Source organism: Mercurialis annua, linkage group LG1-X (genome assembly GCF_937616625.2).
Source record: "Mercurialis annua linkage group LG1-X, ddMerAnnu1.2, whole genome shotgun sequence".
Taxonomy (NCBI): domain Eukaryota; kingdom Viridiplantae; phylum Streptophyta; class Magnoliopsida; order Malpighiales; family Euphorbiaceae; genus Mercurialis; species Mercurialis annua.
The window spans coordinates 68,388,920-68,401,654 of NC_065570.1; the positions used below are offsets into that span (position 1 = coordinate 68,388,920).

General features: G+C 34.8%; 2 protein-coding genes across 2 annotated transcripts; one reads left to right on the forward strand and one right to left on the reverse strand.

Annotated features, from left to right (window-relative positions):
- Positions 1-1,014: 1,014 nt before the first annotated feature.
- On the forward strand, positions 1,015-6,765 carry LOC126665807 (uncharacterized). The gene is made up of 11 exons (XM_050358726.2): positions 1,015-1,275; positions 1,356-1,394; positions 1,704-1,795; positions 2,698-2,947; positions 3,190-3,309; positions 3,380-3,455; positions 3,945-4,153; positions 4,292-4,400; positions 4,969-5,061; positions 5,561-5,721; positions 6,060-6,765. The coding sequence occupies exons 1-11, from the start codon at positions 1,129-1,131 to the stop codon at positions 6,603-6,605; spliced, it is 1,842 nt and encodes a 613-aa protein (XP_050214683.1). The 5' UTR covers positions 1,015-1,128; the 3' UTR covers positions 6,606-6,765.
- Positions 6,766-6,844: 79 nt separating this feature from the next.
- Positions 6,845-10,579, reverse strand: LOC126665806 (FT-interacting protein 7). The gene has a single exon (XM_050358725.2). It carries the CDS (start codon positions 10,227-10,229, stop codon positions 7,116-7,118), a length of 3,114 nt encoding a protein of 1,037 aa, XP_050214682.1. The 5' UTR covers positions 10,230-10,579; the 3' UTR covers positions 6,845-7,115.
- Between the last annotated feature and the right edge of the window lie 2,156 nt (positions 10,580-12,735).

Consider the following 12,735-nt stretch of genomic DNA (forward strand, 5'->3'; position numbering starts at 1 on the left):
TAATATTGCAAAAAATCCTTTAAATTTTTGAAAAGAGCACTGAGGTCCTTCAATTTATTTTTCAGTAATTAGCCCCTCATATTTTCTTGGGGACTTATTTGTGCTGTTTAAAAATATTGAGCCCAAGTGACCAAAAGTGTATGTATCAAAAGTGTATATGTAAAAAAAAAGGAATTTAATCTCCGCTCGTTTGTTGCCACATAAGGTGGTACAATAAAATAGAATAAATGGCATTACTTTAAATGTATTTAAGAAAGTTAAAATAGCCGAAGAACAAAAGGAAATAAATACGTACGGTTGGTGGATTAGAAGTTGGAAAGTTATCCAACATAACCGTTGCGACATGCCATTCGTGTAACAAATCAATAGTGCGTTAGACATGTGAAAAATTAAATGATAAAAAAATAAGTAATAATTAAAAGAATTTCTATCGTAAAATTGACTTATTATAAAAATAACACGGCGCAACGATTGTATAGCATAAGATAAAACTCTTAAAAGTTTGCTTAAGGTGATTTTCATGGGCTTCTCTTAAAAAATCTTCAACATGTTTCTACTTTTCGGCTTTCGAAGTGGTTGATAAGGAATTATAAGCCATTTGATTTTACTGAGGATGGAGATCTCTGGCTGATCAATATTTGTATTTAAGAAACTTTTTAAAAAAAAAATATTAACTGAAAAAAATATATCATAGTTATATACTAATATTTAAAAATAATTAATTATTAAAAATACAAATTAACTTTTTTATTTTATTTTATTAATTTACAAATTAGGAGTTTGTCATTATTTGTAGGATTTATTTTTAAAAAATTATTATTTCAATTAAATATTAATTTTTTTTTCAAGAATTAAATATTAATTAGATTCTGGATAAATACACAAATTTACGAATTAATTTTTGGAACTACTAACATAGAGTAGTTTTACCTTTGAATAAAAAAAGAAAAATAAAGATAATGACCTAACAAAAAGAAGTATTTGTGTAAAGAAAAGCTTTAATAATTTCCGGGAGAGTACATGCCCAATTTAATTTAAGAAAAACCTTGAAATCAAAAGTTTGTATTCTCTGCGTCTTCAGCTTGTTAGCAGTGTGCAACATAAAATTGAGGAGAAAGTATAAAAGAAATGGAAGACATTGAAGATTTGTTAATTGGCAGTGGAGATGGTGCTCCATCTGGGTTTCGCTTACCCATCAATTCAGTTGCACTTCATCCCAAGAAAAACAAACCCAACCTCACCGCCTCTTTCTCTCCTAAAATCCCTGGCACTCAGGTCCTTCTCTTTATTCCTTATACATTTCTTTATACTTTCCATTTTGTTCTTCTTTTTTATTTATGTTTTTTTTACTCCAGACCATTTATATCAAGACTTTTGGATGCTCACATAATCAGGCAAGTTTTTTTTTTTATTATTTTTACGAGTTACGATTCAGCTGTTTAATTTCCATAGACAGTTGGGGTAAGCTCAGAGCATGGCTGGCTGTAGCTGCAATTTAATATTGTTGTAATGGAACTTATAGGTAAGAACTGGAATTTGTAGAAAACAGTTTGATTAAAATTTTGTGTAAATGCTACTATTATAAACATAATAGTGTAACCTAAATGAGTGCAAGATCTCTAATTATTAGCATGTAGACTATAATCTAACGGAGCTTAGTTTACTTATCAGATTATACTTCTCACTATTGGTAATTGTGGCAGAGTGATAGCGAATATATGGCGGGTCAGCTTTCATCATTTGGTTATACATTAACTGACATCCCTGAGGATGGAGATCTCTGGCTGATCAATACGTGAGCAATCATACCATGTTTCTAAGTTTTTTTTTATTATTGTATAAATACTGCTGCAGCTTTTTATCCAATCAGTATGCCATCATCATGTGACATATGAGACTCTCACTTCACATTTTGAGATTGTTATATATGGTTGATGCAAAAGTAAAATTGATTGCTATTTTAATCTTACTTATTTCATTTTTATCACTAACAATTATCAACATTATCGAAAAGGTAAAATTTGCTATGGTTTTTCACTTCAAGTGTTTTGAGTGAACTATATGAGATCCCTAAAATTAATGGCAGGTTCATCATTGTGATATCACTTCCATTTCTCAGTCTCTTTCTGGTGCTTGAATACCACCACTTAATATCCCCCTAAATTTCCCACTGGAAGAACTTAGTCTTGTGTATGAGTACCCGAAACAGTCGGCTATTACTACGATAGGGCTAAGATCTCAGGCACAAGCAATGCCTGCTTATTTATGCTCAGATTTGTTGTCGTTTCCGGTGCAAAAATTTGTCTCCCTCACAACTCTGTGCACTCTACATTAGTCATCTGTCCATCTTACAGGGGCACTTATAGGCTAGATTGTGGCTGAAATGAGAAAATGAGAAACGGTGATGTTGTAATGCTGGAAATTCACATGTAAAAATTAGCATAGTGTGGCCTTTTTTATAACGAATTAAGTAGGGTAGTTGTAGCAAAATAGGTACTGAACTTTTAGGCCGTATGGTTAATCCTTATCTTTGTATTTTTCTGGGACGACTTGGAACTGGAGTTGAGGGGCATGTTTAGGTTTTTACTAAACACTATTATTAAACTTTACAATGTTGTTTCCTGCTAGTTTTAACACTGGTTGTAACTTTGAACTTAAGTTAATTATTTTCTTAGTGATGAGCCTTATTCGATGCAGATGTACTGTAAAGTCTCCAAGTCAATCTGCTATGGACACTTTAATGGCTAAGGGTAAAAGTGCACAAAAGCCCCTAGTCATTGCTGGCTGTGTGCCTCAAGGTAGTCGAAACTTGAAAGAATTAGAAGGAGTGAGTATAGTTGGAGTGCAGCAAATAGACCGTGTTGTTGAAGTTGTTGAAGAGACTCTAAAAGGACACGAAGTGCGGCTTTTGAATCGCAAGACGTTGCCAGCTCTTGACCTCCCAAAGGTACAGACTAAATTGCAGATTCATGCTGTGGCATTAACATTTCATGTTTTCATTATGGCTGTTTAGTGGCGCTGGCACCTGTTACATCACATCCTACTCTATGTCCCCCATTCTCTCTTTGATCCTCAAGAAAATAAATGACATTTCTAATTCACAGTTGGTTAATTTGAATCACCAACTATTATAGAGATAGAGTATAACTCTTCTGTTTTTTTATGTATTTTACTTGATTTTCTAAACAGGTTCGGAAGAACAAATTTGTTGAGATTCTTCCAATCAATGTTGGTTGTTTGGGGGCTTGCACTTATTGCAAGACAAAGCATGCCCGTGGCCATCTAGGGAGCTACACCATTGATAGCCTTGTAAGTTCATGGAAAAAAGAACTGGTGTTATGCTTTTCAAAATTTATGTTATTAAAGTTTAACTGTGCAGGTAGGGCGTGTAAGATCAGTTGTAGCTGACGGAGTTAAAGAAATATGGTTGAGCAGTGAAGATACTGGGGCATATGGTTATTCACTTTGACCTTATTTTTATGTTTTCTTTTCTGATTTGAATCTACTTGCTTTAAACAGATCTTGTTTATAAGGGTTTTTTTGTTGATAATAAGAGTTTCAGATGTCCATGTAAAGATCTCATAAGGAATGACCTTTCATGCAAATTTTATTTTTCTCATGATAGTGGACAGGAACACTAACTATTATGTAAACATCACTAGTTTGTTCTTGCATATAGCAGATAAGTCAACAGTAGTTTAGCTTTTGAAGTTTATTCTACCAAAATTACAAGCGAACCAACCATCCACCATTTAGCAACATAGTAAACTAAGAATGAAAGTAAACATATTTACATCATCTTGTATTACTGGTATTTGGCTATAGAAACTTGTTTTCGGACCTCTTAAGATTACCTTACACTGATGCGTCTTGAAGAACATGCCAAATGTGTTATCATCTACGGGAGGCCTTTGAACAAATTTAGATTTCTTAAAATCTCCCAGGTCGAGATATTGGGGTCAATCTTCCAAGCTTACTGAATGCTATTGTTTCTGAACTTCCTGCTGATGCAAGCACAATGCTTCGTATTGGGATGACAAATCCTCCTTTCATTCTTGAGCACTTAAAAGAGATAGCAGAAGTTCTGCGTCACCCATGTGTATATTCCTTTCTTCATGTACCAGTGCAATCTGGGAGTGATAATGTTTTGACAGTAAGTATAATGTTGTTTTAGATTTAGCCTTTCTTTACTCCCCATTTACTCTCAACAGAAATCGGCAAAATTTAATTTACTTAGGTTGTTGGTTGAAAAGCCATAACATTGACTGTATCAATCTCCTTTTCTTTTCAGGCAATGAATAGAGAGTACATTGTGAGCGAGTTCAGGACAGTGGTTGATACCCTGACTGAACTGGTCCCAGGAATGCAAATTGCGACTGACATAATATGTGGTTTCCCAGGTTAGTTTGTTGATACAATTTCACTATATTTGCAGGTGGGGATCATTTATTGTAGACACATTGGTGTTATATAACATTTTTCTTTTATTTGACTTCATTTTAAGTTTGATAATTCAGAAACAGCTGAATAATATTAATTTTTTTGGGGAAATAGCGATGCATGAGGTAGCCTTAGCAATGCTAATGCTGCTTTCTTGTGGGCGAGACTGTCACAATTTCGACTCATAGAAAAATTCCTTTTTGCAAAATATACGACAATATTGATAAAACAAAATTATAAAAAAAAGGAAGTGAAGTCTGGTAGACCCTTTGCTAAGTAGGAAGCCTTGTGCATTCCTTTTTACTGTCATTATTGCCATTATTTTTATCACTGTATGATGGGAAAAAGAAGCTTCTATCATTTCTCCTTGCCTTTTTTACTTTATTATTGATTCTAAACATCATATTAAAAGAATTCAGGATATGGTAAAACTTGATGGATTGCTTTATAGCGTCTTCTGTACTTTAAGAATTTCAGGTTTGAGCTGGATGGTTTGCTGGATATGATATTGTTTTATTGGTTTATTAGGTGAAACGGATGATGATTTTTCTCAAACTGTCAGCCTTATTAATGATTACAAATTCCCTCAAGTTCATATATCACAGTTTTATCCCCGGCCAGGTATGCTGTTCATGGCTTTATATTTATTCTCATGTACAAGTTGCTAAGCCATTTTAGTGCTCTTTAATGCAGTGGATCCTTTTGACTGCAAAACACTTAAATATTTTGTATGAAGACTGAATTTTTTTGATCTTTTTTGTACGGTAGACACCTGTGTGACACATGAATATCCTACTAATTCATGCCTATACAAAAACTATGTTACCCTCTTCCTTAGATATGGATTATTCAAAGAGAAAAGCTGGAAAATTAATTAATTTTGGTAAATTATAGTTGCTGTTCCCTCATTGTGTTTATCAGAAGTAAGCATTCAAACCTATTGCGGTTTCTCGAGGGGCCTATCTTAGTATTCTTTTGATTTATATATGTAATTTAGGCAGTATCATTTGCATTCATTTGAAGGAAGAGAATTAGCACTTCTATTGCATGCCAAAATAAACCCGTGGGTGATTGCTTATGTTTCCTTCTCCATTTTTATCTTTGTCCTCTTCTTAACCAGGGACTCCTGCTGCAAGGATGAAGAAAATCCCCAGTAACATAGTGAAAAAACGAAGCCGTGAATTGACTGCTGTTTTTGAAGCTTTCAGTCCGTATGGTGAAATGGAGGGTAGAGTGGAAAGAATATGGATTACTGAAATAGCAACCGATGGAATTCATTTGGTGAGTCTGTTCAACATCTAAAGATAAAATGATCTGCCTTTAGATTTACTTGTGAGGTTAAGGTGATAATTTGAGTGAATTTACAAGTAATAAAATTGTTGTGGCATGTCGATTGCTGGTACGGCATGCATCTGCTATTCTATTGAACTTGATGGGTATAGAATGTTAAAAATGAAAGTATCAATTTTCAACCTCATTCTAGATAACGAGGAAGATCTCAAATTTCTGATTTTTGAGATATTTTGGCACAACTTATAATGTTATGTACGACAATGTACAAGAGCTTTATGGAATAACTTCTTGTTTTCTTTTAATTGGTTTTACCTTAATTTCCGCAGGTTGGCCATACGAAGGGATACATCCAGGTGCTTGTGATTGCTCCAGAAAGCATGCTGGGAACTTCAGCTATTGTTAAGATAACATCCGTTGGAAGGTGGTCTGTTTTCGGAGATGTAATCGAGACTTTCGATCAAACAGATAAGGCAACGGTTTCTGCTGAAAAGATGCCTAGTGAGGGCAAATGTTCTCCCTGCTCTGATCCATGTGGAACCAGTGCATGTTCAGAAATACCAGAGCCTTGTGATTGTGGACCAGACCGCTGTGGAGGACAGAATACTTTGGAAGAAATTGTCATTCCACAGAACGATATGCTGCTCGAAGATCGAAATAGGAGAAATCTGATAGGATGGGTACTAAGAAAGCGGAAAAACAAAACACAGAAAAAAATGGAGAACAATGTTATCTCGGGATCCATAAAAAAGCAAGAATCGATCCAAGGAACCTGGAGTACATGGGGAGTTATTGATAGGGCGCTCCTTGGAGGAATTCTTGTGAGCTTAGCCCTACTACTATATCTTGGTTTTAGGACTATGGTGTCCAGTTAGTTGTGTCTGTATTACTTGACTGCTTATTAGAGGGAGGAGTCGACAAATATTCCAAATAGGCGATGAATTTTTTTGGCAGTAGAATATTTAAAACTGTTTTTTTTTTACAACAGTTGGTTCTAAGATATCGCTTTTTGTAATTTCAATTTTAGTTTTGAAACTACCATATTATGCAATCATTCTTATGGTAACTTTAAATACACTGCCTTGTCAGCTTATCTGCACAAAAAATCTTACTATTTGTGCAAATGCAGAATATTATTGCTCATCAAGATTACAGAATATAGAATACAGAGCCAAAAAGAATGGTGGGGTTCAATATATGAGATTCAAAAAGGTATGATATGCATATTCTAAAAAGTGAGATTCTTTTGCAGGATGGTTGCTCGTTGGAGAAACGTACGTTGTCGCTGTCCTTTGTTCGATAGTGGCCAACTATTTATTTACTTTCTCAACTAGACAATAAATAAACCAAATAAATGTTTTACTGACAGTAATTTGCATTGCAGCTCATAAAAGCATATCTGATTTGGATGGTAATCTCTTGAAGAAGTTGACAGGCACAGAGGGCATCTTGCTCCTGAACCGGGGATGTCGCAACAAGTAGAGTCCGACCAGTACAGCCACAACCTGAAACGGAGTGATGTATATGAATACAGCCCAGATCAATGAAAAGATTATGAATATGGCTGTCGCCCTTGAATCACGCCAGCTAAGTATTGCCTGCGCCCTTTCGCCTTGGCTCGCCAAATCCCCAACAACTGTCTGTACTCTGCCTGCAACACTTCTCAGCCTATCGTATCTCATTCTTACGATATCTGCTGGTCGTGTCGTTGGGAATGTGTCGAATTCCTCGTCGAGCTCATCTGGGTGCACATTGTCCGCTTGTGAAATTCGAGTGTCCATGTGAGGTGGGTGCCTAGGCCTGAACCTATAGTTCCATATCCCTATCACAAACAGGTAGAGGAAGATAGTGGGCAGTATCAACTCTGGATAGCAAACCAGAATCAAGAACAATACGTGCACGAGACAGGTTGTTATCGGGTTTCTCCAAGTACAGATGTCGTTAAACCATTTACAGATAGCTGCAATTCCGGTAAGCAGCGACATTATGCGGCCGAAATTGGCTTTACTTCTTCTCAGACTCCACATATGGTAATCCACATCCAACATGTACTCAACAGTTTCCCGCCGGAGAGGAGGCTCTGCTCTTCCTAGTCTTGCAGACACTATCTGCATTGCTTGGTGGCGAAGCCAATCAATGTGTCTAACCGATATTGGTTGAATGTAATGCATTTTGGGAAGCAGTGGCCTGCTATATTGTGCCACCAGATTCACCCAAGCAGTGCAGGTGAACCTCAAAGCCAACTGAATCTCCCCGTGCTTTTTCAATCCGCCGGATGTAAGAACTAGCAGAGGGTAATAATGTGTGTATATGCGATCAGTTTCTAAAGTCGAAAGCCTAATTCTTACCTTCCCGATTCGCTGATCCCTTGCATCCTCCTTGCTTCCATTAATATGGCAGTTATCGAAAACGGCAATGGTGATCACAGTGCACGGATCATGAACATCCCACGTATACTGCTCGTTCCAACGAGGATTCAGATTATCGAGAAGTGTTCTGGTCCGTACCCATTTGTTACCATATTTGGCTACAGAATACGCATCGGTATTCCGACCGTCCCTCCCCTTCATGGGCAGCAAGTTTCTTGCACTTAAGATCCCAAGTTCAAGAACTCCAATTCTTTCCTTTCTGAGGAACTTGGAGGATGGCTGTAGATCACTGCTGAAATGAGTAGACTCGTCAAGAACATGATACCCTGTGTCTAAACAGAGACAAAGCAGAATCTTGCTAGAAAATTTATCTTTCTTCTTCTCTGCACCTTCCTCTACCGCCAATGAAGGTTTCAGGAGATTGAACCAGCGAGGATCCGGGAGTTTCGCAGTGTCTCTCCTCGGCGGAACATCTCTAACCGGTATAATCACTCTTCCCATGATCTCATCCTTCCCGGGTCCAACCTTATCCTCAACAGACACAATTATGTAATCCTCGAAAGGCTCCGACGCTACAAACATAAGCTCTTCACCCCAAGCCGGATTAATGCTCCGAGCAGCTCGAGTCACTCTTCCCTGATTTCCTAGCTGAACTTTCACAATCACATCAGGTGCTCGACCCTTGTCGGAAGGGAAAAGATCTTGTGCTTCCATAACATGAACTCGAAGGTAATACAATTTCGGCGAAAAGTAAACCTTCGATCTAGTATTAGCCAAATTTGTATGACCAATATCATGAGCATCACTATGCCATGCTTCAGGAAATGATTCATCAGCTTGTGTTCCCATCCAAACTGCAAGCATAATTTCCCCTTGCTTAGTTTTATCACCCTTCTTATCCTCCATTTTATACCATTGAGGAGCCAGTGGACTATCCGGCGGAACACGAAGCGGAACTTCGGTCAGATCGAACATAATTCTACCGACAAAATCATCCTTAACAAAATCCTTATCTTTTACAGTAACTTCAAGCAAATTAGCCTGCAATCTATCCTTGGAGAATGCAAAAATTTGATTCCACATAGGATTTTGATTCTTCTCCAAGTGTTTAGTTCTGCCTTTATAATTCCCAAGCTTCACTTCCACATATGGATCAACACTTCCAGTAACATCCATAACTGGAAGATCTCTAGCTTTAACCACACTCACATACAAATAATGCATCTGCTCAACCAAATCATAAGTACTCATCGTCTTGTCTCCGCCTCTGTATCGCATACGGGCGGCCAACGGCGGACGAGTCTCCACCAGTAAGAACTCTGGATTCTGCTTAGGAACTTGCATATGCATTACAGTAGCTGGCCCTGCTCTAGCATAGTCAGTTCTTGCCTCAACTGTAGGCGTTTTTTCTTTCATTACATGAGTCTGGGACCCGAACCCGAATCCAAATCCGGAGGACATAGCCGGAGCAGGAGCAGGAGCAGGATTCTGATGATGATGAGCAGAACCTCCACCAGCTGCAGTTCCTAGAGAGTGAAAAGTCCTGACTTCTTTTTCCTTCTTTTTCTTGCTCTTTTTCTCGAGAAAATCATGTTCAAGCTTGTTGGTACTGATTTCTTGAAGAGGAATAGCTTCGTTTTCATAATTAACAGCATTTTTTGGCTGTTGAAAATGATGAGAAACAGAGGGAGGAGGAGAAGAAAAGTAATTATGAGCATTACCATCAAGAAGAGCAAAAATCTTGAGAGCTATATCGCCTTTAATATTAGAAAACAGTCCACGTTTTTCAAGTGGATATCTGTGAATACTAGCTTCAGATTCAGACAAAGACACAGAATCACCAGAAATTCTAACACGACCAAGAAAATTCTTGTCATGACCAGAAGTATCATGACCTTGTCTCTCATGATAAACAACAACCTCAATAGTTTTGCCAGAAAGATCTCTTTGGTTTCCAACATTAAAGACCAGCTCCTCACCATTCCAGCTTGGATTAAGGTCTCTAATCTTGGTGTGTGTTCTCTGTCTTTGCTCATCAAAGTCGACTTGTACAAAAGGATTACAAGAACCTTGGCCATCTTTAGGCATAAGATCAGTTGCACCAAGAATTTGTACTATTAACTTGGCCATGGTGTGTGAGAAATTGTGTTGAGGATTGAAGAATTTGAGAGTTAAAGGGAAAAAGAGAATGAAGAAATGGAGTGGTGGGTAGAGGAAAGAGTAAGATTAAAGCAGAAGAAGAGGAAGAGTGAAGATGTGGTGGTCATTTTGGAGTAAGAAGAGAGAAACAATATGAAAATTAATATTGAATATTGAATATTGAATATTGAATTTAAAGGTGAAGTGGGAGATTCATTTCTGATGGGTACATGTGTGTTATTTAGAGAAAGAGAGAGGGAGATAGTGAGAAAACAATAGTCTTTTAGTGATCATTTTTTACTATTTCTTTCTTCATTTTCCATCTTTTTCATATCTCACACCTCTGTCTCTTACTTAGGGAGGGAGGGAGGGAGGGGGGATTTTAATCAGAAAATTTAGTTGGTGGAAGGAGATGCTTTTTCGCCTCTCGCCGAAAATCATCGTCTTTTTGCCCATTTGTTTTATATTTAGTAATTTGTATGTGTTTATTCTTGATTAAATCAAGAACGCTAAGTGTTTATTCGAACTTCAAATTTAATTTTTCTAATGAATCAACAAATTTATGATGAGATAACCTACTAGTATAGTTTCAATTTTATTTGTAAAATTATTCCGATTTTAAAACTTTATCTTTTTGCTCTCCTATCATAATATTTCTATTTGTACTCTTCAATTATATTAAAAATAAAATTATAAAACCCGTCCTTTTAATTATTATTTTTAAATCGTCTAAACTATTTTACATATTATTTTTAAAAACAATTGTAAACTGCATTTTTAAAATCGTTTGAGACTATTTGAAGCTCTTTTACTGCTGTGTTTTAGACATTATTTTAAAAATTGTTGTAGAAACTGTTTTTAAAAATGGTTGCAAACTATGTTCTTAGAAATCGTTTGAAACACTTTTAAAAAACTGTTTTAGAAACTATTTTATAAATAATTATATTTTTAAAAATTATTTAGAATCCTTTTATAAAAAAAATTACTCTAGAACAAGATTTAAAGTTAGAATATTCAAAATCTCATGCACAAAATATTCGATTCAAATTAAAAAATTAGATTCCATTTCTCTAGTTATTAAAAGTATGATCAAATTTAATACTATTCTTTTTGGTAATATTATGATCAAATTTAATATTATAAAAAGTATGATCAAATTTAATATTAATATTCAGCATTATAAGATAGGTGTGCCACAATTAAGCAACCAATTTTGGTTAACATTGTAATGATAGATTTGATGGGAATAATGCTTAGATAAGAAGAGAAGAGAATGCAAAATTAAATACTAAGGTGGAAATTGATCATCACTTCATTGATGAAAGCCTAAAAACCTTTTCTAAAAGCAGTCTGATAGTATCAATTAATTGGATCTATACTTTTCAAGGAATTAGGCAGCATATCCATTATTATTATTGTAATAATTAATTTTTGTGGGGAAGTTGTCTAGTTCTATTGCCTAAAAGGTCAGCAATTCCATAAATCTTCACCTTTTTTTATCAGCAAATCAGATTGAATCTCACTTTCCCTTTACATGACTTTTAGCATCTTCTTTTAACGCTTATAGAGGCTCCTGTACTTTACATTTTTTTTTCCGTAGATATATACACTTTATTTTTGTATTATCTGATCCTTCTACTTATCTATTTTCGATTTTCAGGTCCTTTTTGAGTTTTTTTTAGTCCCTCTACTTATAATTATTTTTTCGTCCAGTCCCTATACTTACAATATTTTTTCCCTCCAGCCACACAAAATGACTGAAAAAAACTCAAAAAGGACCTGAAAAATAAAAATAGATAATTAGAAGGATCAGATAATACAAAAATGAAGTATAAGAACCTACGGAAAAAAAAGTGTAAAGTACAAGGGCCTCTAGATGGGTTTGGCCTTTATTTATTTATTTTTCACAAATATGTGAGCATTCTGATATTTTTTCAGTATTATTTCTTTTCCGTTTAAATAAAAAAATAATTTTAAAAATATAAATATTAAAAAATGTAATAGATATAAATAAAATAATTGAATTTCTAAAAAAATATCACATCTACTCTTATTTAATATAGTAATAACTTTTTATCTTTTAATAGTTTTTTAAATTTTCTTTTTAATATATTTTATTATAATTAATAAAAATATATATGATAATTAATCATTCAAATGATAAATAATTTTATATAAATTTTAAAAAAATAGTCTTATTTATTAACTTAAGACGGAAAGAGTAATATTTTTGAAAAAGTTAAAACAGTTATAAATTATTTTCAAACGGATATCTAAATTTATTACTACAACATCAATTTTAAAATAAATAAAAATATTTAGTCAAATGTAATTTTTAATTTTTATATATACAAAATGTAAAATAAATTACAAGCACCTCCAATGCAAGAATAAAATAGTGTGCTAATGACAATAATTTATCATTGAGGTTTAAAATATAACTCAATGGGAATATTATAATTATTGTCTAATTTGACATATGCTTGGTGTTAAATTT